Raw genomic sequence first — 27,509 nt, forward strand, 5'->3', positions numbered from 1 at the left:
GTAGGTTTTGAGCTGGCGTTTAAAAGTGTCAACTGAATCTCCTTCCCTTAAAGTTTTAGGTATCGAATTTCACAGTTTAGGAGCGTATTTAAAAAATTTGACCTGCCAATTATCCTTTGAGGGAGTTTCTTTAAACTTCAGAGACCGGTAGGAGACCTGAGAACTTGAGCAGGATTATAAAAGTGATTCTGTGATGTACTCTGGTCCCAGACCACTGACAGCTTTATGATCAAGGAAGAGAACGTTAAATCATTCGAAAAGATACAGGAAGCCAACGCAGAGTAGTTAGGACGGGAGTGTTACTCTCCCTCATCCTGGCTTTAATTCAAAGTCCATCAGCAGCCAGTGGTGATATCCACAATCTGTGAACAGATTTCAATTTACAAGACCAAACTAGAGTATTCAAACTCCCAGGGTCAGAAGCAGAGTGAAGCTCCCTCCACTCCATCCTATCACACACTCTCGGGGTCAGACGCAGAGTGAAGCTCCCTCCATCCTATCACACACTCCCAGGGTCAAACACAAGACTGAAGCTCCCTCCACACTGTCCCATCACACACTCCCGGGGTCAGACGCAGAGTGAATCTCCCTCCACTCCCATCACAAACCCTCCCACCAAATTCAAGATTATCACATAATTAATGACATAAACATGTACTTCAGAGATGATTGTGTCAGCTTACAAAGCACAAGGGAGCTTTGTGGTGATTGCTGCTTGCTGACGCGTTGCGCCTGTCCGGTTGTTGGGGTGAGACAGGGTGGGAATGGTAAAGCCCCAGGTTGAAAATGCCCTCCTTCCCTCTCCCGGGAGAGAAAGGCTCCCTCCTCCCCCCACAAGCCCAAATCAGGCCTCAGACCAGGGTGAGGGGTTCGCGGTCCTGGGTTGAGACATGGAGTGAGACCTGACCTGAGAGTGAGGGGGTGAGGAGGGAGGCAAAGCGGGGGAGGAAGCCCCGCTCAGAGGTAGAGTGCTCGGCCAGGAGGACGGAGTGTCCCTGTGAGACGGCATTCAGGGTCTGGTGGTGGGACATTTCTCCTGTGGGGGTGCAGACAGAGGTGGGGAGATGGAGAAGGGGGGGGAGGAGGAGGGGAGAGAGAGAGATATGGGGGGAGAGGGGTTAAAGGGAGGGGGAGGGTGGAGGTGGGGGATAGGGTATCATGGAAAGGGGTAGGGAGAGAGGGAGAGAAAATGAATATTGTTTGTATTGCAGTCTACATCACTTCCCCCACTCCATCCTTCACTCCCCCAACCCGCCCTTGGTCCACCCACCCCCCTCTTCCCTCGCTTCTCCCCTCCCGTCATAAGTTCTCCCTCCTCCCTCTTGCAACCTCTCACACACGCCCACCTCCTCTGGCCAGCCCCTCGCCCTTCCCTACCGGTCAGGTAGAGATCTGCGTGCACGCCTTCCAGGATGCTCCCTCCAGCTCCAGCGCAGACAGCCACCGTGCTCACCAGCGACTCTGCAGGCAGGGGACACGGAAACGGTCAGGCAGACAGGCCCCTGACCCTCCCCCACCCCCCAGCCACTCCTGGACCTTCCCGCAGTCGGAGGGGGAGGGGTGGCGGCGTGCCAACACTGGAAGAAAATGAAAACTCCACAGACACAGAGGAAGGGAGAGGGGGAGAGAGGAAGAAACAAGGGCTGGGTGCAGGATTGTCCGAGACACAGCGACTCTGAGCTCAGTCAGGTCAGATGGGGCTCAGAGCTGGATTCATGGAGGCTGACTCAGGGGGCTGATATGCATGGACGTTTGGATTCGGAATTGCGGGGCTGCACGATAGCATGACTCTATCACAGAGCCAGCAGGCCGGCTTCAATTCCCGCAGCTGTCTGTAAGGAGTTTGCACGTTCTCCCCGTGACTGTGTGAGTTTCCTCCGGGTGCTCCGGTTTCCTCCCACATTCCAAAGGCGTACGGGTTAGTCACATGGGTGTAACTGGGTGACGCAGTCCCGTTGGACCAAAAGGGCCTGTAATTGTGCTGTATCTCTAAATAAAATTGACTTGCTCATACAAGACAGAGGATGGTAGTCGATGGAACCTATTCCATCTGGAGGTCTGTGATGGTAGGCAAGTTTGTGGACGGTGTAAAGGATTGCCAAAAGATTCAGCAGGGTACAGATCAGTTGCAGAAACGGGCAGAGGAATGGCAGATGGAGTTTAAGCCGAGCAAGCGTGAGGTGTTGTACTTTGGGAGGTCAGACGTAAAGGGGTAGGACACAGTGAATGGCAGGACCCTTCACAGTGGGTTCAAGTTCACAGCTCCCCGAAAGTGGCAGCACGTATTGAGTGTGGTAAAGACAGTGCACAGCCCACTTGCCTTGAACAGTCCCGGCAATGTTGGAAAGTCACACTGCAGCTGTACACACTTGAGTTAGTTCACACTTGGAGTATTGTGTACAGTTCAGGTCCCCGTTATTTGAAGGGTGTGGGGGCTTTGTAGGGTGCAGCGAAAGTGCACTAGGACAGCAGTCCCCAACCACCAAAGCACGTGCTACTGGGCCGTGAGGAAACGATATGAGTCAGTTGCACCTTTCTCATTCCCTGTCACGCACTGTTGAACTTGAACATAGGGTTGCCAACTGTCCCGTATTGGCCAGGACATCCTGTATACTGGGCTAAATTGGTTTGTCCCATACGGGACTACCCTTGTCCCGTATTTCCCCCACTAAGGTAGAGCGTTCCTATGAAACCATTCGTAAGTGGAAATGGCGTAAAGCAAAGAAACAGTTACCATTAATTTAAATGGGAAAAATTTTTTGAGTGTTCCCAGACCCAAAAAATAACCTAACAAATCATACCAAATAACACATAAAACCTAAAATAAATAACACTAACATATAGTAAAAGCAGGAATGATATGATAAATACACAGCCTATATAAGGTAGAAATAATGTATGTACAATATAATCGGGAAGATGAAGGCAAAACTGGTTTGTGGGGAAAAAAAATCGGCACGTGCGCACGTCACGCATGCGCACACAGGTGCCCACGCAAGCCTTCATGGTCATGGTAGTCTTTCCGGTGAAGTGTCCCGGGATTTGACTGCTACTTTTGTCCCTTATTTGGGAGTGAGAAAGTTGGCAACCTGAACTGTAAAAGGTATGTTGAGGTGAGCTTAACCTGACTTGAACACCACCCCCTGGTCGGCCGGTCCGCAAGAATATATGTCAATATATGTGGAGAATATATTTCAATATTAAACCGATCCGCGGTGCAAAAAAGGTTGGGGAGCCCTGCACTAGGATGCTGCCTGGACTAGGGGGTACGATCTACAAGGAGAGGCTGGACAAACGTGGGTTGTTTTCTCTGGAGTGATGGAGGCTGAGGGGAGATCTGAAAGAGGTGTATAAGATTCGGAGAGGTACAGATAGAGTAGAAAGCTGGGTGGAAATGTCCAATACCACAGGGTCAGTTGCAGAGGGGCCAAAACCAGAGTGCTGGAGCAGATAGTGGAGTGGTTGTGAAGAAAGATGTCATTAAGCATACAAAGTCAAGAATCAAAACGTTGAGCATGGTGGGACTAACATTCTGAGCTGTGTATGTTTCAATGTAAGGAATATTGTAGGAAAAGGTGGATGAGCTCAGGCATGGATCAGCACATGAATTATGACATTGTAGCCATCTGTGGCTGCAGGAGGGCAGGCTGGAATGAACCAGGAGGTATGTCATCTGTTGAAGGCTAGATTTATGGCATTTAAGGCTGGCGACCCAAGTCTGTATCAGAAAACCAGGTATGACTTGCGGAGGGTTATTTCAAGGGCGGAGAGATAATTTTGAACGAGGTTGGAGGTGACATCAGGTGTATGACAACTCTGGCAGGGTTTGCAAGACATCACTTCCTACAAAGTGAAACCCAATAGCATGAATGGCAGCGATGCTTCACTACCAGATGAACTCAAAAGCCTTCTATGCCCGCTTTGAAAGGGAGAATACAACTACAGCTGTGAAGGTCCCTGCTGCACCCGGTGACCCTGTGATCTCTGTCTCAGAGGCCGACGTTAGGCTGTCTTTAAAGAGGGTGAACTCTCGCAAGGCAGAATGCTCCAACGGAGTACCTGGTAAGGCTCTGAAAACTTATGCCAACCAACTGGCGGGAGTATTCAAGGACATTTTCAACCTCTCACTGCTACAGACAGAAATTCCCACTTGCTTCAAAAAGGCAACAATTATATCCGTGCCTAAGAATAATGTGGGCTGCCTTAATGACTATAGTGTGGTAGCACTCACATTGACAGTGTTGAAATGCTTTAAGACGGTGGTCATGACTAGACTGAACTCCTGCCTCAGCAAGGACCTGGGCCCACTGCAATTTGCCTATCACCACAATAGGTCTGTGGCAGATGCAATCTCAATTGCTCTTCACTTGGCCTTAGATCACTAGGACAACACAAACAGCCATGTCAAGATGCTGTTCATCGAATATAGCTCAGCATTTAACACCATCATTCCCACAATCCTGATTGAGAAGTTACAGATCCTGAGCTTCTGTACCTCCATCCACAAATGGATTGTCGACTTCCTAACCAGAAGACCACAATCTGTGCGGATTGGTGACAACATATCCTCCTTACTGACGATCAACACTGATGCACCTCAGGGGTGTGTGCTCAGCCCACTGCTCTACTCTCTCTGTACACATGACTGTGTTGCTAGGCATAGATCAAATACCATCTATAAATTTGCTGATGATACAACCATTGTTGGTAGAATCTCAGGTGGTGACGAGAGGGCGTACAGGAGTGAGATATGCCAACTGGTGCAGTGGTGCCGCAGCAACAACCTGGCACTCAACGTCAATAAGATGAAAGAACTGACTATAACTTCAGGAATGGTAAGATGAAGGAACACATACCAACACTCGTACAGGGATCAGAAGAGGAGCAAGTGAGCAATTTCAAGTTCTTGGGTGTCAAGATCTCTGAGGATCTAACCTGGTCCTAACATATTGATGCATTTATAAAGGAGGCAAGACAACGACTATACGTCATTAGGAGTTTGAAGAGATTTGGTCTATCAATAAAAACACTCAAAAACCAGTTGTACCGTGCAGAGCATTCTGACAGGCTGCATCACCGTCTGGTATGGGGGGCGGGGGGCTACTACACAGGACCAAAAAAGAGCAGCAGAGGGTTGTAAATTTAGTCAGCTCCACCTTGGGTACTAGCCTACAAAGTACCCAGGACACCAGGACATCTTCAGGGAGCAGAGTCTCAGAAAGGCAGCATCCTTCCCATCAGTGGTTGGGAAGTTGTTGGAATCGATTGTTTGGGATGAGGTTATGGAGTACCTGGAGGCACATGACAAGATAGGCCAAAGCCAGCATGGTTTTCTGAAAGGAAAATCCTGCCTGACTAACCTACTGCAATTTTTTGAGGAAATTACAAGCAGGGTAGACAGAGGAGATGCAGTAGAGGTGCTGTACTTGGATTTTCAGAAGGCCAATGACAAGGTGCCGTACGTGAAGCTGCTTAGCAAGATAAGGGCCCATGGAATTACAGGGGAGTTACTAGCATGGGTGCAGCATTGGCTGGTCGGCAGAAAACAGACAGTGGGAATAAAGGGATCCTATTTTGGCTGGCTGCCGGTTACCAGTGGAGTTCCACAGGGGTCAGTGCTGGGACCGTTGCTTTTTACAGTGCATGTCAATGATTTGGACTACAGTATTAATGGATTTCTGGCTAAATTTGCTGAGGAAACAAAGATAGACGGAGGAGTGGGTAGTGTTGAGGAAACAGAGACACTTAGGTAGTTTAGGGGACTGGGCAAAGAACTGGTAAATGAAATACAATGTTGGAAAGTGTATGGTCATGCACTTTGGTGGAAGAAATAAACAGGAAGACTGTTATTTAGATGGGGAGAGAATTCAAAATGCAGATGCAAAATAACTTGGGAGTCCTTGTGCAGCATACTCTAAAGGTTAACCTCCAGGTTGAGTCAGTGGTGAAGAAGGGAAATGCAATGTTGGCATTCTTTTCTAGAGGTATAGAATATAAGAGCAGGGATGTGATGTTGAGGCTCTATAAGGCACTCGTGAGACCACACTTGGGACTATTGTGTGCAGTTCTGGGCTCCTTATTTTAGCAAGGATATACTGACATTATAGAGGATTCAGAGAAGATTCACGAGAATGATTCCAGGGATGAAAGGGTTACTAGAAGAGGAATGTCTGGTAGCTCTTGGGCTATATTCCCTGGAGTTCAGGAGAATGGGGGTGGGGGAGGATCTCATAGAAATATTCAAATGTTAAAAGGCCTGAACAGATTTGAAATGGCAAAGTTATTTCCCATGGTAGGGGAGTCTAGGACAAGAGGGCACAACTTCAGGATTGAAGGACGTCCATTTAGAACAAAGATGCAGAGAAATTACTTTAGTCAGAGGGTGGTAAATCTGTGGAATCTGTTGCTACGAGCAGCTGTGGAGGCCAAGTCATTGGGTGCATTTAAGGCAGAGATAGATAGGTTCTTGATTAGCCAGGGCATCAAAAGGTATGGGGAGAAGGCAGGGGAGTGGGGATGACCAGAAGAATTGGATCAACTATGATTGAATGACTGAGTAGACTCGATGGGCCAAATGACCTACTTTTGCTCCTAGCACCCAGGGCATGCCCTTTTCTCACTGTTACCGTCAGGAGGAGATACAGAAACCTGAAGGCACACACTCAGCCATTCAGGAACAGCTTCTTCCCCTCTGCCATCCAATTCCTAAATAGACATTGAACCCGTGAACACTACCTCACTTTTTAAATTTTCTGTTTTTAATCTATTTAGTATAGATATACTTTAATTATTTATTATTTCTTCTTCTAGATTATGTATTGCATTGAACTGCTGCTAAGTTAACAAATTTCATGACACATGTCATTCATGACACATTCTGATTCACTAGTTTCAAAATTATTATAGGAAAGGAAAGATCTGCTCCTTGGGTTGAGATTCTAAATTGGAGAAAGGCCAATTTCAGATGGTATCAGAAGCACCTTTAGCTACAAATGAGATGCCAGAGGACTGGAAGATAGTTAATGTCGTTCTATTGTTTAAGAAAGCCTCTAAAAATAAACCAGGAAATTATAGGCTGGTGAGTCTGAAGCAGCGGTGGGAAAGTTATTGGAAAACATTCTAAGGGGCCTGATATATAAGGCCCCTTAGTGACTAATTAGTGAAGTTACAAGGAAAGTTGATGAAGGCAAGACAGTGGATGCTATCTACATGGACTCTAGTAAGGCCTTCGACAAGGTCCACATGGGAGGTTGGTCCAGAAGCTTGGTGTTCAGGATAAGGTAGTGAATTGGATTAGACGTTGGCTTTGTGGGAGAAGCCAGAGAGCGGCAGTAGCCTCTCTGACTGGAAGCCTGTGACTAGTGGTGTACCGCAGGGACTGGAGCTGGGTCCATTGTTGTTTGTCATCTATATCATCCAGATCATTGATAATGTGGTTAACTGAATCAGCACATTTGCAGGTAACACCAAGACCGGGGGTGTAATGAACAGTGAGGAAGACTATCAAGGATGGTAGCGGGACCTGGTCCAGCTGGAAAAATGGTAGATGGAATTTACTGCAGGCAAGTATGAGGTGAAACATTTAAGGGGAACAGGAGGGGGAACAACTTCTCTCAGAGGGTGGTGCGAGTTGGTGAACCGAGCTGTAAGTGGAAATGGTGCATTTGGGTTCCGTTTCAACATTAAGGGAAATTTGGATAGGCACATGGATGGCAGGGGTATGGATGGTTTTGGTCCGGGTGCCGATTGATGGGAATAGGCAGATTAATGAGTCAGCACAAACTAGATGGGCTAAATGGCCTGTTTCTGTGCAGTACTGTTCCAAGTCAGAGGGCATGCATTTAAGGTTAGAGAAGGAAAGTTTAAAGGAGATATGTGGGGATTTTTTTTTTTAAAAACCCAGAGGGGTGGGTGCCTGGAATGTACTGCCAGGGGTAGTGGTGGAGGCATATATGAAAGGGGCATTGAAGAGGCTCTAAGATAGGCACATGGATGTGGACATTGTGTAGGCAGAAGTTAATTTGGAATGGAATTACTAACTTCATTAGTTTGGCGCAACAGGCCTGAAGTTTCTGTTCTGTAATAGGAACAAGCCCTTCAACATTCCAATGTGTAAGGTGCAGTTAGTAAGCTTGCAGACAACTCTTTAATGGGCGATGTTATTGAGCGTGAAGATCATCAGGAATTCCAGGGGACCCCGAGACAGTTAATGAATAAGAAATATGTGCAACCCCTTATACAATCCCCTGCTGATGTTCTGCCCCTGTATAAGGTCACACCTCAGTCTCCCACAGTCCAAGAAATGGCGAATGGCATTTATTTTGGGTAAGTGTGAGGGGTTGTATTCTTGCAAGACAAGTTTAGGCCAGGGGTCTCACAGTGAAAGGCAGGGCCCTGTGGAGTGTTGCATCAGAATCTGAATTAGATTCAAGTTTAATATCGCTGGCATATGGCATGAAATATTTTGTTTTCTGGCAGCAGTACAGTATAATACATGATAAAAAACTATAAATTACAATAAAAAATATTATTACATTAAATAAGTTGTGCAAAAAGGAACAGTTTTTTTAAAAGAACGAAAAAAGTAGTGAGGTAGTGTAGGTGAGTTCACTGTCCATTCAGAAATCTGATGGCGGAGGGGGAAGCTGTTCTGAAACCAGTGAGTGTGTGTCCTCAGGCTCCTGTACCATCTCCTTGATGGTCACAATGAGAAGACGGTATGTCCTGGGTGATGGGGGTCCTTAATGGAAGCTGCCTTTCTGAGGCATCGCACTTTGAAGAACAGAGGAACTAGGGGTACAGGTACAAGGGTCCCTGAGTGTGTGGGCACAGACAGATGGGGAGGTGAAGAAGGTGTTTGACAGGCTGGCCTTCACCAGTCAGGTCACTGAGTACAGGGGCTGGGATGTTATGTTGCAGCTGTACAAGATATTGGAGTATTGTGTTCAGTCTTGTTGCCCAGCGATGGGAGAGATGCCATTAAACTAGAAAGAGTGCAGAGGTGGTTTACAAGCATATTTCCTGAACTGGCAGGACTAAGTTATGGAGAGAGATTGGGCAGGTTGGCATTTTATTCCCTGGAGCGTAGGAGACTGAGGACTGACCTTAGAGATGTATAGAATCACAGAGACAGAGAGAGGATGAATGTGCATAGTCTTTTCCCCAGGGTTGTGGAATAAAGAACCAGGCTTAATGTGAGAGGGGAGGGAGATTTCATAGGAACCTGAGGGCCAACTCTTTCACCCAGAGGATGGTCTGAATATGGAATAAAGTGCTGGGGGAAGGAAGGGGGAACAGGGAGGCAGGGGAGGGGGGAATGGTGGAAGGGCCACAGTGCAGTAGGAGGAGAGAGAGAGGGGTGGGGGTTGAGGGGGGAAGGAAGTATCTCACTTACCCAAACTTTGACCAGATCCCAGAGCCAGGCGCAAGTGGGGTACCCCCAGGTGCTGTTTCACCCTCTGCACCAGGGTTTTGATGGGGGTGGGGGTCTGCAGTTGGCACAAGCGTCCCATCCCTGTGTCTGGCAGGGGAGGCTGTGGGGTGAGAGAGAGAGAGAGAGAGGACACTGAGGGACCAGGAGACAGTAGGGAGGACTATATTCTCTCCCCCTCCCATGGCCACATCTCCCTCCCTCTGACTTCCCCTCAACCCCACCTCCCTCCGACTACTGCCTTGCCGCACCCTGTACCCCACTCCCTCTTCCCCGTCCCCTTACCCACCTTCTCCAGGCGAGTTAGTTCCAGACTCTGTCTCAGTTCCCTGTAGGCTCCAATGATCCGAATGGCTCCCACCAGCCCCGAGTGGACACAGGTCAGCGAGAGTCGGCACCCAGCCCTGTGTCAGAGTGAGAGGGGTGTGAGCGAGGAGGTGAGAGAGGGGTGATGAGAGAGGGGGTGTGGGGGGGAGAGCAAGAGGGAGCATGTATGAGTGGGAGTCAGAGAAGTGGGGTTTGAGAAAGAGAGAGAGGTGTGAGAGGGCAGAAGAGGGGAGAAAGGGGGCGCAGGTGAGAAAAGGGCGTTAGAGAGGGGAAGAGACAGAGAGAGGACAGAAAGAGATAGAAGAGTGTGAGAGAGGAGAGGGAGGCGGATGTGTTCATATCCCATGCAATCTCCTCTCTCTCCCAGGTTACCCACCACTCCATGGACCACACCCCTTACCTGGGGGTCTCTGCAGGTACCCAGACTCCCTCCTGCTCCCGAAGGCGAGTGAGAACAGTCTCCGAGTTAAACCCCTCAGGAATAGTCACCTCAAGGCGGTGGGAGGTAGCGCTGGGGAAGGAGTCACTCACAGATTCGGTCAGAGGCCGAGTGGTGCATTCACCTGGGGATGGAAGGACAGGGAGAGATACGGAGAGTCAGAAGGAGCCTCAGTCTGTGTCTGACCCCGGGAGTGTGTGCTGGGACGGTGTGGAGGGAGCTTCACTCTGTGTCTGACCCCGGGAGTGTATGATGGGACGGTGTGGAGGGAGCTTCATTCTGTGTCTGACCCCGGGAGTGTGTGATGGGACGGTGTGGAGGGAGCTTCACTCTGTGTCTGACCCCGGGAGTGTGTGATGGGACAGTGTAGAGGGAGTTTCACTGTGTGTCTGATCCGAGAGTGTATAACGGGAGAGTGCAGAGGGAACCCTGCTCAGTGAGTGAGCACTCACCCAGACCCTCAGCCAGCCAATCGTTGACACCACCAGGGACTGCGTCAAGGGCAGTGTGCGGGGAGTACACGGCGATGCAGTTTTCCAGCGCTCCAGTCAGGATCCGGCCTTTCCAGTCGGCAGGGGTAAGGCGTCGGAGGGGGTGGAAAATGGGAGGGTGATAGCAGATCAGGAGCTGGGCCGGCAGTTCGATTGCCTCCCTCAGTACATCCTCGGTCAGGTCCACGGCTAGAAGGGCAGAGCGGACGCGGAGAGGAGAGGCCGGTGCGAGCAAGAGTCCCACGTTATCCCAGCTAGCGGCCAGGCTGGGGGGTGCCAGCTTCTCAAGGAGGATCACCACCTCCTGCAGGTCCATGGAAGCAGAGAGGGGGGTCCGGGAGGAGAGGGAGCGGCAGAGGGAGGTCACGCAAGGGCGGACACTGGTGAGGAAGGGGCGGAGGCGCAGGAACATGGAGCAGGGGATCTACCTATGGTTGGGAGGGGGACAGAAAGAGAGGGTAGAGGTGGAGGAGGGTGGGAGAAGGGAAGGGAGAGAGGGGAGGGGAGGGTGAGAGAGAAGGGGGTGGGGGTGGAGGTGGAGGAGGGTGAGAAGGGGGAGATTCAGTCAATTTTCACAGATTTGACATGATCACGTCTCATCTCCATGACTCAATCCATCTCCCTCCCCTCCACTCCCCCATCTCCCTCCCCTTCCCACCCCTCCACTCCCCCATCTCCCGCCCCTTCCCACCCCTCCACTCCGCCATCTCCCTCCCCTTCCCTCCCCTCCACTCCCCCATCTCCCTCCCCTTCCCACCCCTCCACTCCCCCATCTCCCGCCCCTTCCCACCCCTCCACTCCGCCATCTCCCTCCCCTTCCCACCCCTCCACTCCGCCATCTCCCTCCCCTTCCCACCCCTCCACTCCCCCATCTCCCTCCCCACCCCTCCACTCCCCCATCTCCCTCCCCTTCCCACCCCTCCACTCCCCCATCTCCCTCCCCTTCCCACCCCTCCACTCCCCCATCTCCCTCCTCTTCCCACCCCTCCACTCCCCCATCTCCCTCCCCACCCCTCCACTCCCCCATCTCCCTCCCTCCCCACCCCTCCACTCCATCTCCTTCCCCTCCCCACCCCTCCACTCCCCATCTCCCTCCTCTTCCCACCCCTCCACTCCATCTCCCTCCTCTTCCCACCCCTCCACTCCATCTCCCTCCTCTTCCCACCCCTCCACTCCCCCATCTCCCGCCCCTTCCCACCCCTCCACTCCGCCATCTCCCTCCCCTTCCCTCCCCTCCACTCCCCCATCTCCCTCCCCTTCCCACCCCTCCACTCCCCCATCTCCCGCCCCTTCCCACCCCTCCACTCCGCCATCTCCCTCCCCTTCCCACCCCTCCACTCCCCCATCTCCCTCCCCTTCCCACCCCTCCACTCCCCCATCTCCCTCCCCTTCCCACCCCTCCACTCCCCCATCTCCCTCCCCTTCCCACCCCTCCACTCCCCCATCTCCCTCCCCACCCCTCCACTCCCCCATCTCCTTCCCCTCCCCACCCCTCCACTCCCCCATCTCCTTCCCTCCCCACCCCTCCACTCCCCCATCTCCCTCCCCTCCCCACCCCTCCACTCCCCCATCTCCCTCCCCTTCCCACCCCTCCACTCCCCATCTCCCTCCCCACCCCTCCACTCCCCCATCTCCTTCCCCTCCCCACCCCTCCACTCCCCCATCTCCTTCCCCTCCCCACCCCTCCACTCCCCATCTCCTTCCCTCCCCACCCCTCCACTCCCCCATCTCCCTCCCCTCCCCACCCCTCCACTCCCCCATCTCCCTCCCCTCCCCACCCCTCCACTCCCCATCTCCCTCCCCTTCCCACCCCTCCACTCCCCCATCTCCCTCCCCACCCCTCCACTCCCCCATCTCCTTCCCCTCCCCACCCCTCCACTCCCCCATCTCCCTCCCCTCCCCACTCCTCCACTCCCCATCTCCCTCCCCTCCCCACCCCTCCACTCCCCCATCTCCCTCCTCTTCCCACCCCTCCACTCCCCCATCTCCCTCCCCACCCCTCCACTCCCCCATCTCCCTCCCCTTCCCACCCCTCCACTCCCCCATCTCCCTCCCCTTCCCGCCCCTCCACTCCCCCATCTCCTTCCCCTCCCCTCCACTCCCCCATCTCCCTCCCCTTCCCACCCCTCCACTCCCCCATCTCCCTCCCCTTCCCGCCCCTCCACTCCCCCATCTCCTTCCCCTCCCCACCCCTCCACTCCCCCATCTCCCTCCCCTTCCCGCCCCTCCACTCCCTCATCTCCTTCCCCTCCCCACCCCTCCACTCCCCCATCTCCCTCCCTCCCCACCCCTCCACTCCCCCATCTCCCTCCCCTTCCCACCCCTCCACTCCCCCATCTCCCTCCCCTTCCCGCCCCTCCACTCCCCCATCTCCCTCCCCTTCCCACCCCTCCGTGGTCCCAATACAACAGCCCAGGTTTAATTATTTTGTTGGAGGTGGAGCAGTACAACATTACGATTTCATCCCATTCCGACCTTTTAACCCCCCAAGCAGCCCCGTTCTGGTGAGGGCACAGGAGGATCCCAGGGAGAGTTGGCGGCCCCGTCCCGCGCTCCTCCAGGCTCCTCCCCTTCCGCCTCCGGATGTACGTCTGACGTCATCGCGAAACGTCCGTCTGCCCGGGAATTTTAAAGGCGCCGAGCTCTCTTCGGGAGAGCGGAGGGAGTGGAGTGGAGTGGAGTGGAGTGGAGTGGAGTGGAGTGGAGTGGAGTGGAGTGGAGTGGAGTGGAGTGGAGTGGAGTGGAGTGGAGTGGAGTGGAGTGGAGTGGAGTGGAGTGGAGTGGAGTGGAGTGGAGTGGAGTGGAGTGGAGTGGAGTGGAGTGGAGTGGAGTGGAGTGGAGTGGAGTGGGGGAGAAGTGAGAATCTGTTTTTGTGTGAATGCTGCTTCTCTGTTGCTCTGTACCTGTGATGCTGCTGCAAGTTAGTTTTACATTGATTGCACCTCTGCACACATGGAGTTGTGCAGATAAACTCCACTTTGACTTTGATAGCATTGCTCCATTGACTAGTAGGTGTGAATAGCCCGGTGTGTGCTTTCACTGTTCCCTGAATTTCACAATTCCAGTCAGTCAGGCAATGGCTTGTCTCACCCACTTCCCTGCATCTGTCAATGGCACCATTCAAAATACTACCCTCCAAAGTTCCATTTCCATTTACATGAATCAGCACTGACTGGTTCCACACCTCCAGGCTGGAGTTCAGCTTGCTCTTGGGATATCATTTCCAAAACACACATAAAATGCTGGTGAACGCAGCAGGCCAGGCAGCATCTATAGGAAGAGGCACAGTCGATGTTTCGGGCCAAGACCCTTCGTCAGGACTAACTGAAAGAAGAGCTAGTAAGAGATTTGAAAGTGGGAGTGGGAGTGGGAGTGGGAGATCAAAATGATAGGAGAAGACAGGAGGGGGAGAGATGGAGCCAAGAGCTGGAAAGTTGATTGGCAAAAGGGATACCAGGCTGGAGAAGGGAGAGAATCATGGGATGGTAGGCCTAGGGAGAAAGAAAGGGGGAGGAGAGCATCAGAGGAAGATATAGTGAGAGGGACAGAGGGAGAAAAAAGAGAGAAAGAAAGGGGGGGGATAAATAAATAAATTAAGGGATGGGGTAAGAAGTGGGGAGGGGCATTAACAGAAATTAGAGAAGTCAATGTTCATGCCACCAGGTTGGAGGCTACCCAGACAGAATATAAGGTGTTGTTCCTCCAACCTGAGCGTGGCTTCATCTTGACAGCAGAGGAAGCCGTGGATAGACATATCAGAATGGGAATGGGACGTGGAATTAAAATGTGTTGCCACTGGGAGATCCTGCTTTCTCTGGTGGACAGAGTGTAGGTGTTCAGCGAAACCAGAGTGTAGGTCTCCCACACTGTGTCAGGTCTCACCAATATATAGAAGGTCGCACTGGGAGCACCAGATGCAGTATATCACACCAGCTGACTCACAGGTGAAGGACTGTCTGTGGTCCTGAATGGTGGTGAGGGAGCGTAAGGGCATGTGTAGTATTTGTTCCTCTTACAAGGACAAGTGCTGGGAGGGAGATCGGTGGGAAGGGATGGGGGGACCAATGGACAAGGGAGTCGCGTAGGAAGTGATCCCTGCAGAAAGCAGGGGGGAGGGAAAGATGTGCTTGGCGGTGGGATCCCATTGGAGGTGGCGGAAGTTACGGAGAATTATACGTTGGACCCGGAGGCTGGTGGGGTGGTAGGTGAGGACAAGGGGAACTCTATCCCTAGTGGGGTGGCGGGAGGATGGGGTGAGAGCAGATGTCCGTGAAATGGGGGAGATGCGTTTGAGAGCAGAGTTGATGGTGGAGGAAGGGAAGCCCCTTTCTTTAAAAAAGGAAGACACCTCCTTCGTCCTGGAATGAAAAGCCTCATCCTGAGAGCAGATGCGGTGGAGACAGAGGAATTGCGAGAAGGGGATGGCATTTTTGCAAGAGATAGGATGGGAAGAGGAATAGTCCAGGTAGTTGTGAGAGTCTTGTAAAAATATGTTAATATAGAACTCGTGCGTGAAAAAATTGATGCATGGAATGTAAAAGGTTGGCCACCCCTGACCTATACTATAAACCAATTGGGTCATCACCTACACTATAAACCAATTACATCATCACCTACACTATAAACCAATTGGGTCAACACCTACACTATAAACCAATTGGGTCATCACCTACACTATAAACCAATTGGGTCATCACCTACACTATAAACCAATTGGGTCAACACCTACACTATAAACCAATTACATCAACACCTACACTATAAACCAATTGGGTCATCACCTACACTATAAACCAATTACATCAACACCTACACTATAAACCACTCGGGTCAACACCTACACTATAAACCAATTACATCAACACCTACACTATAAACCAATTGGGTCAACACCTACACTATAAACCACTCGGGTCATCACCTACACTATAAACCAATTACATCAACACCTACACTATAAACCAATTGGGTCATCACCTACACTATAAACCAATTGGGTCATCACCTACACTATAAACCACTCGGGTCAACACCTACACTATAAACCAATTGGGTCATCACCTACACTATAAACCACTCGGGTCAACACCTACACTATAAACCAATTACATCAACACCTACACTATAAACCAATTGGGTCATCACCTACACTATAAACCAATTACATCAACACCTACACTATAAACCAATTGGGTCATCACCTACACTATAAACCAATTGGGTCATCACCTACACTATAAACCACTCGGGTCAACACCTACACTATAAACCAATTACATCAACACCTACACTATAAACCACTCGGGTCAACACCTACACTATAAACCAATTGGGTCATCACCTACACTATAAACCAATTACATCAACACCTACACTATAAACCAATTGGGTCATCACCTACACTATAAACCAATTGGGTCATCACCTACACTATAAACCACTCGGGTCAACACCTACACTATAAACCAATTGGGTCATCACCTACACTATAAACCACTCGGGTCAACACCTACACTATAAACCAATTACATCATCACCTACACTATAAACCACTCGGGTCAACACCTACACTATAAACCACTCGGGTCAACACCTACACTATAAACCAATTGGGTCAACACCTACACTATAAACCAACTGGGTCATCACCTAACACCAGCAGTGCCCAACCACCATGCCGCAAAGCATGTGCTACCGGGCCGCGAGGAAATGATATGATTTGGCGATATGAGTCAGCTGCACCTTTCCTTATTCTCTGTCACGGACACTGTTGAGCTTGAACGCACGCGAGGTCATTACGCATGCGTCATCCATGTCAGCATGGGAAGGAGATCAACTCCTCGAGCTTGCAAATGACGGCGGGCTGAAAAGTATGTTTGACATAACATCTCTGTCGGCATTCCAGATCAAAGTCAAGGCTAAATATCCTGAGATAGCCACGAAAGCACTGAAAACGTTGCTTCCATTTCCAACATATCTCTGCAATGAATGCAACGGAAACTACATTGCGGAATAGACTGGACATAAGGAACCCCCTTCGAGTATCGCTGTCTCCCATCACCCCTCAATGGGACTGTCTTGTTGCAAGGAAACAAGCCCAGGGCTCCCACTGATTCAGCGATATTGGTGTGTTGCAATGATTTTATGTGTTCATACCGGGAAAATATGTGCTGTGTGTTTAATATCCAAACGTTACTTGAAGGGTCAGAGCTGTCTCTATTTCCTGAGGAGACTGAGGTCGTTTAACATCTGCTGGACGATGCTGAGGATGTTCTACGAGTCTGTGGTGGCCAGTGCTATCATGTCTGCTGTCGTGTGCTGGGGCAGCAGGCTGAAGGTAGCAGACACCAACAGAATCAACAAACTGATTCGTAAGGCCAGTGATGTTGTAGGGACGGAAATGGACTCTCTCACGGTGGTGTCTGAAAAGAGGATGCTGTCTAAGTTGCATGCCATCTTGGTCAATGTCTCCCATCCACTACATAATGTACTGGTTGGGCACAGGAGTACATTCAGCCAGAGACTCATTCCTCCAAGATGCAGCACAGAGCGTCATAGGAAGTCATTCCTGCCTGTGGCCATCAAACTTCACAACTCCTCCCTTGGAGGGTCAGACACCCTGAGCCGCTAGGCTGTTCCTGGGCATTTCATAATTTACTGGCATAATTTACATATTACTATTTAACTATTTATGGTTCTATTACTAGTTATTATTTATGGTGCAACTGTAACGAAAACCAATTTCCCCCGGGATCAATAAAGTATGACTATGACTATGATGCTATTGACTTGTAAGTGACCTATATAACCATATAACAATTACAGCACGGAAACAGGCGATCTCGGCCCTTCTAGTCCATGCTGAACGCTACTCTCACCTAGTCCCACCGACCTGCACTCAGCCCATAACTCTCCATTCCTTTCCTGTCCATGTACCTATCCAATTTTTCTTTAAATGATAATATTGAACCTGCCTCTACCACTTCTACTGGAAGTTCGTTCAACACTTACTTCAAGCTCCCCTGTCCTCCCCTGATAATTGACTTATCGCTATATTCATGCGAGGATAATATGCGCTGTGTGTTTAATATTAAATTCATTAGATAAACCCTTTTAGAAATGAAATTGAGTGTATTAGCCACTTATCACCTATATTCTGGTCGTGATTAACACCCCCCCGAACAGAATCGCCAGAAACGATTTGTTGGGAAAAAATTGGCATGTCACGCATGCGCACTGGTGCCTGTGCAAGGCTTCATGGTAATTGTAGTCTTCCTCAGGGTAAACACAACGTATTTGACTGCTACTCTTGTCCGTTGGCAACCCTACCAACCACCCCCTCCCCAGTCGGCCGGTCCGCAAGAATATTGTCAATAATAAACCGGTCCGCAGTGCAAAAAAGGTTGGGGACCCCTGACCTACACTATAAACCACTCGGGTCAACACCTACGCTATAAACCAATTGGGCCATCACTCTATAAACCACTCGGGTCAACACCTACACTGTAAACCAATTGGGTCATCACCTACACTTTAAACCAATTGGGTCATCACACTATAAACCAATTGGGTCAACACCTACACTATAAACTAATTGGGTCATCACTACACTATACACCAATTGGGTCATCACCTAACCTATAAACCACTCCGGTCAACACCTACGCTATAAATCAATTGGGCCACAACCTACACTATAAACTAATTGGGTCATCACTTACACTATAAACCAATTGGGTCATCACCTACACTATAAACCAATTGGGTCATCACCTACACTATAAACCACTTGGGCCATCACTGAACACTGTGTCAGCCACTCCTACATTCACTTTTGGGATGTGGGAGGAAAATGGAGCACCCGGGGAAACCAAATGGATGACAGGGAGAATGTGCAAACTCCACACAGAGGCCAGGATTAAATCTGGGTGTGATCAGTAAGTAAGTGTTATGTCTTGTCTCTTCAAATATTAAATTAATTCAAATGAAGACACGGGAGTCCAAAGTGTCAAGTCAAGTCAAGTCACTTTTTATTGTCATTTCAACCATAACTGCTGGTACAATACACAGTAAAAACGAAACAACGTTTTTCAGGACCATGGTGCTACATGAAACAATACAGAAACTACACTGAACTACATAAAACAACACAAAAACTACACTAGACTACAGACCTACCCAGGACTGCATAAAGCACACAGAACAGTGCAGGCATTACAATAAATAATAAACAAGACAATAGGCACAGCGGAGGGCAGTAGGTTGGTAGTCCGATGGCTTGGGGGGAAAACTGTTACATAAATAAACAGCTGAACGGCGGCGTCCGGGATCACGTCTGTTTCTGTACTCCCATCGAGTATTTCGTTGGAGTCGGATGTGGTCCAATTTAATGTCCATTGTAGAGCAGAATGCATGGGACAGCCGGCCGGCTAGGGCTTGCTCTTTTCCTGGCACGGACTCCTGTCCGCTCGCCTCGCTTCCGCTTCCTCACACACCGCTTACGATGTCTCCAACTCTGGCCACCGGCATCAGGCGACTCCGAGGACTGTGGGCCCGATTCCCTCAGCGAATGTCCATTGGAGAGCAGAATGGATGGGAGAGCCGGCCGGCTAGGGCTTGCTTTTTTCCTGGCATGGACTCCTGTCCGCTCGCCTCGCTTCCGCTTCCTCACACACCGCTTACGATGTCTCCAACTCCAGCCACCAGCATCAGGCGACTCCGAGGACTGCGGGCCCGATCCCCTCAGCATGCCGAGGTTGTGCAATTTAACCAGCAGATCTTCATGAAGGTTTGTTTTTGGGCAATCTCTGTATTGTAGCAGTATCTGGCAATGGTTGATAGTCGCTCTGTTATCCATTTCCCTAATCAGAAAAAAAATTGTGCCTTAAATTAAATTTAAAAACTAAATTAAAGTAGCACCAGATCCGAAAGGCCGCTGCTGCTGTGGTCTAATTTCGAGTTTAGTTTACATGGTAGCGTGATGACATACGTATTTCACACACCCATACATATAACCTGTAACAAATTTTTTAAAAAAGCATATGTACCAGATTACTGAACACAACCATCCTCCCTGCTTAGCTATAAACTCAACTCAATAGAGAATTGACCTCAGCTATATACACAGTGTACTATATAACACAACTACTATATACACAACCACAGCATAGTAAATGTTAAATTGTCCCATTCAGGCTTAAAGATTTAATCACTGTGGGGAATTTTTAACTCTTGTGGACAAGGGGGATCACTCTGCTCAGCAGGCGAGACTTGTGGCTGTGAAACAGTCTCAGGTTCTGGGGACTTCTCCGTGGTGGTCGCAGGAGTTGACTCTGGGACTGTAGGAAGTGGCTCTGTCAGTAGTAGCCATCTTTCTTCTTCTTCCTTTTTTCTTCTAGTTTGTGCATCTTGATCTTGGGAAGGTGCATTTAGTTCACTGGAGTATCCTCTACTAGTTCTTCTATTGCTCCCTGTACAATCCAATCTGTCCTCTTGGTTTCCTCAACTACAACATCATCTGACAAATCCTCTATTTTCTTATCTCCATTGACTCCTTTCTTTTTTGCCTTGGGGCTTTTGTCTTTGTATCTATTTTTACAAGCAGCTTTTTGTCTCCCACTTGAAGTTCATGCAATAAACCGAATGCATGTGGAGTTTTTATTATACCCACAAAAGCTGAATGCTTGCAACTTCCCTGAAGATCCTTAAACTCTCTTCCAGTTTAAGACCAAGCCACATGTTGCATGTAGCTGCCTGATTCCCATATCAGAAGCTTTCTCAGATATGAAAAAGAATCTAGCGCTTTCCTGGCGTATATGACGAATAAACTCTTCTCAGGGTACAAGCCAGGTACAGGTATCGATTTTTTTTTTAACCAACATTTCGATAACAAACTCTGCCATCTTCATCAGGGATGATGCCTAGGCATGTCTAGTCCGGTGGTATTTATACCCCCCGTCATTCATCCCTCCTGATTGGTTAGTCCTCAACCAATCAAGTTTACAATCGAATTCCACTTCTCACTTAAGAGTGAGACCTTTGTCTTTGTTAAAATTCTTTTTCCTCTGATTTAATTCCAATGACTTCCTTCACCAGGCTACAAGGCAGAGGAGATCAATCGGGCCCTTAAAATGGCCAACGGGAAAACCAGGAAACCTAACAATGAGGAGGAATCCATCGCTACCGCCTGTCTTCCCTATATTTCCATGGTTTTTGGAAGGATCGCCAGGATCCTGAAGAAATACCAGATTAATAGCATCCACAAAGCCAAAAGAAGCTTGAATTGCAGCTTATGTGGGTCAAAGATGACCTGGGACTCAGGACGGCTGGTGTTTACAGGATTCTCCGTGAATGCGGAGCAACGTATATTAACCAGACAGGACACCTGGTGGAAACCCGCATCAAGGAGCACAGGAAGTGTATCCGTTTGTGTTACCCAGAGAAATCGGTGGTAGCAGAACACTGCATTCGTAATGGCCATAGGATTGACTTCAATGGCACAAAACTACTGTGCCGTGCCAATGGCTTTTGGGACTGCCTGGTAAAGGACGACATTGAAATAGGCATGGAAGTTGGTACCAACACCTGTTTGCCCTCTGTTGGGCAAGGGTTCATGGTGTTTGGTATGGTCAGTTGTGGCATCATCCAGTACATTTCTTAATTAGCTTTCAGTTGACTTTATTGTTAGTAATGTGGAATGCAAATGGTGGATGGATCTCCAACCAAGTTGTGGTTGTCTCAGCCACTCACACCCCCACATTGCTGGTCCTCCTGTTTTTACCTCATACAAGCTCAATGTGGCTTGTTGATTGTTGTATTTCACTGTTACACATGTCATTCCTACAGGAGTTATCTTTTCTTCAATGTAAGTTCTTAGTTGGATATCTGCTGGCTTTAGTTCAGTATCTTTAAAACGCTGTTCAAACTAATTTTATGGAATGACTGTAAGAGCTGAACCAGTGTCCAATTCTATTTTAATTAATTTGCCGTTCACTTCTGGCATAAGCGATATTGCTTGTCTAGTGTTAATTTTCATGCTGTAAATTTCAAGGCAAGCCAGACCTGTGTCACTCTCATCATTATCAGACTTCACACCAACAGCATGCAGATTAATGCTCTTTTTGAAACTGCAACTTGACTTTATATCTCTGTTCAGTCCATTTATTGTTGTCTGTCCAACATGCTCTTTGTATGTGTCCTACTTTGTTGCATTTTCTGTCAGTTTAGCCTTTAAATCTGCATTTGCTTGGTGCAAATGAGCCCTTGTCACAACGGTAACACAATTTGTTCGGCCAGGCTTGTTTTTGTTTAGAAGCTACAATTTTGTTCATGCTCTTTTTCATTCCTGACATCTATCTGTGGTTTCCATTGAAACAGTGATTTCAACTGCTCTTTTGAATATAAGTTGTGCTTCAGTTGGGAGCCAGTTTTGAATGCTTTTTTGTAAGATTCCACAAACTAAAGTATCTCTTACAATACTATTAAGCCCATCATTGAACTGACAATGCTCAGGAATTCTCTTCAATTCAGCCAAGTACGCTGAAAGGAATTCCCCTCCCTTTTGATTCCACTTATGAAATCTAAGGCGTTCTGTAATCAACAATGGTTTTGGTTCTAAGTGCTCCTGCATTATGTTCACAATATCAGCAAAGTTAATCTCTGTTGGTTTGGCTGGAACAGTCAAACTTCAAAGCAAACTGTATGCTTTTAAACCCAATGTACTTAGCAAAGTTTTTCTGACTTCTTAAAAAAACTTGATCATGTCTTCCCTTCTGAAGAACATGTACCATGCTGCTTTTAAAAATGTTACTCAAGTAGTATTGAAATATTAAATACACAACAATACGTATGTCATTAAGACCAAAGAACTGATTGTGGACTTCAGGAAGAGGAAGACAAGGGAACACATACCAATCCTCATTGAGGGATTAGCAGTGGAAAGAGAGAGTAGTTTCAAGTCTCTGGGTGTCAGCATCTCTGAGGATCTATTCTGGACCCAACATATTGATGCAATTACAAAGAAGGCACAACAGCAGCTGTATTTCATTTGGAGTTTGAGGATATTTGATAAGACACCAAAGATTATCTTGCAAATTTCTACAGATTTACCACTGAGGGCATTCTAACTGGTTGCATCACCGTCTGGTATGGGGGTTGGGGGGGGGACGACACTGCACAGGATTAGAAAAAGCTGAGGAAAGTTGCAAACTCAGCCAGCTCCATCATGGGTACCAGCCTCTCCAGCATCCAGGAGATCTTCAAAAGATGATGTCTCAAAAAGCTGAAATCCATCATTAAGGAATCCCACCACCCAGGGCATGTCCTCTTCTCATTGCTATCATCAAGGAGGAGGTATAGGACCCTGAGGACACACACTCAATGATTCAGGAAAAGCTTCTTCCCCACTGACATCAGATTTCCGAATGGGCAATGAACCCATGAACACTAACTCAGTATTTTTTCTATCTTTTGCCTACTCACTTAATGTAATTTAAAAATATAGTTATTTTTGTAACTTATAGATTTTTAAAATTATTATGTACTACTGCTGCAAAACAACAAATTTCGTGACGAATTCCAGTGATATTGAACTTGATTCTGAATCTGATCTGCTCTCCACGTCACTGTACATGGTCCTGATGTGATCCATTTCCTGCTCCTTCACCAAGGTGGTCATCGAGTCATCTTCTGCTCAATGGACCCTGTCCCATGGGTTGCAAAGTGCAAGTCTCCAGAAACGGGGGTGCGGTTGGGAGTGGATAACGTACCCAACATTGCTGTCTGACTGGTGGCCTCCGCTGTCCGTGACGGTGTGAGGCTGTGAGTAAAAACAGATTATGCCAACTCCAAGGGTCACTACGTTCTGAGGTTCTATCTGTCCCTGGTATTGCAAGGATACTCCTGGCATTGTTGCTGGGTAATGTTCCACAGCCTTAGATGCTGCTATACTAGATGCTGTGTAGTATAACAACTTTGACCACAAGTCCGTCAGGCCTCCAGGACTCCAATGTGGACAGGTGATTGATGAAGAGCATCTGTAGTCCAAGCTTCTGTTTTGCACTCAAAGGCCATTGGACCGGGAGCGTGAGGACCAGTCAGTTGGAATGTCTGAAGTTCAAGGCAGGATTTCCTATGGAGTTTGGGGTCCTGACATTAGTTAGTCCAGGGATCAATAGTGAAGAATAGAAGCCAAAGGCCAATCAGAAGTCCAACAACTGGAGCTTGGAGGCCTGTGTGTGTGTGTGTGTGTGTGGGGTTGGGTGGGAGGGAGGAGAGGGGTTTGTTTTGCTGTTGTTGTTTTGTTGTTTGTTACGTTCTGTGTTGTTCTGCCAAACATCATGGGCATGCTGTGTTGGCGCCAGAATGTATAGCAACACATGCAGACTGTCCCCAGCACATCCCTCCATATGTGTTGGTTGCTAACGCAAACACACATTTCACTCTGTTTTTCGATGTTCATATGATGCAGAAATACAAACCTAAATCTGAATCTGTCATGCTGTGAGCTGGCAACATCGGAACACAAGTGTAGAGGAAAGACAGACTCTGATGTGGAAACAGCAAAGAGAGTTTATTCATAATAATTACAAAAGAACATCGGTGGCTCGGGCGAGTGTCACCGTGAGACGTCACATTCTCAAAACTAGGACCCTGCAATCAGTGCTAATCAGACATCCACTCAAATAATACAATTAACACAGCATCCCTGAGCCTATCAGAATAAACTATACAAGCCTAGGGTTCGGCCATGCATTAGTCATTAGGCTCTGCAGTGAAGGACACAGTCTCGGAGCTGAGTCCTTTGTTGGAGGACTCAGTATCATAATACCGTTAGTTTCAAAGTAAATATGGAAAAAGATAGATTTGATTCTAAATTGGAGAAAGGCCAATTTTAATGGTATCAGAAAGGATCTGACAAGTGTAGATTGGAACAGACTGTTTTCTGGCAAAGGTGTACTTGGAAAGTGGGAGGCCTTCAAAAGTGAAATTTTGAGAGTACAACCCTTGTATGTGGCTGTCAGAATAAAAGGTAAAGATAAGACGTTTAGGGAACCCTTGGTTTTCAAGAGATATTGAGACACTGGTCAAGAAAAAAAAAGTTCCTGCCTGCAGGTAAAAGCAAGTAGGAACAAATGAGGTGCTTATGAAGTACAAGAAATGCAAGCAGACACTTAGGAAAGAAATTAGGAGGCTAAAAGAAGGCATGAGGTTGCCCTAGCGGACAAGGTGAAGGAGAATCTGAAGGGATTCTGCAGATATGTTAAGAGCAGAAGGATTGCAAGGGAGAAAATTGGTGCCCTGGAAGATTGGAGTGATAATCCATGTGTGGAGCCAAAAGAGATGGGGGAAACCTTAAATAGATTCTGTATTTACTCAGGAGACAAAACACAGAGTCTATAGAAGTGAGGCAAAGCAGCAGAGAGGCTATGGAACCTATATAGATTACAGAGAAGGAGGTGTTTGCTGTCTTGAGGCAAATTAGGGTCTGACAGGGTGTTCCCTTGGACCCTACAGGAGGCAAGTGCAGAAATTGTTGGGGTCCAAGCAGAGATATTTAAGTCATCCTTAGCGACATGAGAGGTACCAGAGGATTGGCGGATAGCCAATACTGTTCCACTGTTTAACAAAGTCTCTAAACAGAAACCAGGAGATTATAGACTGGTGAGCCTGACATCAGTGTGGGAAAGTTATTGCAAGGTATTCTAAGGGACCAGATATATGAGTGTTTGAATAGACATGGACAGATTAGGGATAGTCAGCATGGCTTTGTGTGTGGTAAGTCATGTCTAACCCAATATTATGGAGTTTGTCAAGGAAGTTACCAGTAAAGTGGATGAAGGCGAGGCAGTGGATGTTGTCTACATGGACTCTGGCAAGGCATTTAACCAGGTCCTGCATGGGAGGTTGGTCAGGAAGGTTCAGTCACTTAGCATTCAAGATGAGGTAGTAAACTGGATTAGACATTGACTTTGTGGGAGAAACCAGAGAGTGGTAATAGAGGATTGCCTCTCTGATTGGAGGCTTGTAACCAGTGGAGTGCCGCAGGGATTGGTATTGGGTCCATTGTTGCTTGTTATCCATATCAATGATTTGGATGATAATGTGGTTTATTGGATCAGTAAATTTGTGGATGACACCAAGATTGGGGGTGTAGTGGACAGTGAGGGAGTCTATCATGGCTTGCAGTGGGATCTGGACCAGCTGGTAAAATGGGCTGAAAATGGCAGATGGAATTTAATGCAGATAAGTGTGAGGTGTTGCACTTTGATAGGATCAGCCAGGTTAGGACTTTCACAGTGAATGGTAGGGCACTGATGAGTGTGGTAGAATAAAGGGGTCTGGAAATGTAGGTCCATAATTCATTGAAGATGGCATCACAAGTAGATAGGGTTGTAAAGAGTGCTTTTGGCACATTGGTGTTCATAAATCAAAGTATTGAGTACTGGAAATGGGATGTTAAGTTGAACTGTTTAAGATATTGGTGAGACCTAATTTGGAGTATTGTGTGCAATTTTGGTCACCTATCTACAAGAAAGTTGTAAACAAGGTTGAAACAGTACAGAGAAAATTTACAAGGATGTTGCTGTGTCTGGCAGATCTGATCTGTAAGGAAAATTTGAATAGGTTAGGACTTTATTCCTTGGAACGCAGAAGATTGAGAAGAGATTTGATAGAGGCATGCAAAACTTATGTGGGGTATTGATAGGATAAATGCAAGCAGCCTTTTTCCACTGAGGTTGGGTGGGACTGGAACTAGAAGTCATGGGTTAAGGGTGAAAGGTGAAATGTTTAAGGGGAATATGAGGAGAAACCTCTTCACTCTGAGGGTCAGAGAGTGTGGAACAAGCGGCCAGTGCAACTGATGCATGCAAGCTCAATTTCAAGGTTTAAAAGAAGCTTGGATAGGTACATGGATGGTAGGGGTATGGTCCCGGTGCAGGTCGATAGGAGTAGGCAGGTTAAATGGCTCAGCAAGGACTAGATGGGCTGAAGGGCCTGTTTCTGTGCTGTACTTTTTGACGATTCTATATGCAGAAAGGTGCCAGAAAACGGCCAGCAAGATCACAAATGGACCACCCACCCTGCTCATGGACTGTTTGTCCCACTGCCATCAGGGAGGATGCTATGTAGGATCCCACCTGGACCACTAGACTCAAAAACAGTGACTTCCCCCGAGCAGAAAGGCTGATCGCCACTTCCACCCAACACCCCCCCACCATTACTTTTTCATTTCCTGTCAGAGTCTCCTCATGTTTGTATGTTCCTGTCAGGATTAAAGGCAAGGTGAATAGGAATAAGGAACCTTGGTTCTCAAGGGATATTGCAACTCTGATAAAGAAGAAGAGGGAGTTGTATGACATGTATAGGAAACAGGGAGTAAATAAGGTGCTTGAGGAGTATAAGAAGTGCAAGAAAATACTTAAGAAAGAAATCAGGAGGGCTAAAAGAAGACATGAGGTTGCCTGGGCAGTCAAAGTGAAGGATAATCCAAAGAGCTTTTACAGGTATATTAAGAGCAAAAGGATTGTAAGGGATAAAATTGGTCCTCTTGAAGATCAGAGTGGTCAGCTATGTGCGGAACCAAAGGAAATGGGGGAGATCTTAAGTAGATTTTTTGCGTCTGTACTTACTAAAGAAGCTGGCATGAAGTCTATGGAATTAAGGGAAACAAGTAGTGAGATCATGGAAAATGTACAGATTGAAAAGGAGGAGGTGCTTGCTGTCTTGAGGAAAATTAAAGTGGATAAATCCCTGGGACCTGACAGGGTGTTCCCTCGGACCTTGAAGGAGACTAGTGTTGAAATTGCAGGGGCCCTGGCAG

The 27,509-nt window shown here is 48.2% G+C and overlaps 1 protein-coding gene across 2 annotated transcripts; it reads right to left on the bottom strand.

Moving 5' to 3' along the window:
• Positions 1–277: 277 nt before the first annotated feature.
• Positions 278–13,252, bottom strand: nif3l1 (NIF3 NGG1 interacting factor 3-like 1 (S. cerevisiae)). 2 transcript variants are annotated; one of them, XM_072272060.1, is made up of 7 exons: positions 13,163–13,252; positions 10,649–11,115; positions 10,158–10,320; positions 9,720–9,834; positions 9,395–9,533; positions 1,378–1,461; positions 278–1,036 (listed from the first exon to the last, which is right to left on the bottom strand). In XM_072272060.1, exons 2-7 carry the CDS (start codon positions 11,097–11,099, stop codon positions 852–854), a joined length of 1,137 nt encoding a protein of 378 aa, XP_072128161.1. In that variant the 5' UTR covers positions 11,100–11,115; positions 13,163–13,252; the 3' UTR covers positions 278–851. The 2 variants fall into 2 exon arrangements, with proteins under 2 accessions (XP_072128161.1, XP_072128162.1); XM_072272061.1 differs by having other exon boundaries at positions 868–1,036; positions 1,347–1,461.
• Between the last annotated feature and the right edge of the window lie 14,257 nt (positions 13,253–27,509).

Source organism: Mobula birostris, chromosome 11, assembly GCF_030028105.1.
Source record: "Mobula birostris isolate sMobBir1 chromosome 11, sMobBir1.hap1, whole genome shotgun sequence".
Lineage (NCBI taxonomy): Eukaryota > Metazoa > Chordata > Chondrichthyes > Myliobatiformes > Myliobatidae > Mobula > Mobula birostris.

What these genes read in the sequence shown, in the direction of transcription:
- nif3l1 (XM_072272060.1), bottom strand. Translation starts at nt 11,099, where the DNA reads ATGTTCCTGCGCCTCCGCCCCTTCCTCACCAGTGTCCGCCCTTGCGTG. An exon ending in AACTAACTCGCCTGGAGAAG is followed by an intron (nt 9,534 to 9,719) that starts GTGGGTAAGGGG and finishes CTCACCCCACAG; the next exon opens with CCTCCCCTGCCAGACACAGG. An exon ending in GGGATCTGGTCAAAGTTTGG is followed by an intron (nt 1,462 to 9,394) that starts GTAAGTGAGATA and finishes CCCTGCCTGCAG; the next exon opens with AGTCGCTGGTGAGCACGGTG.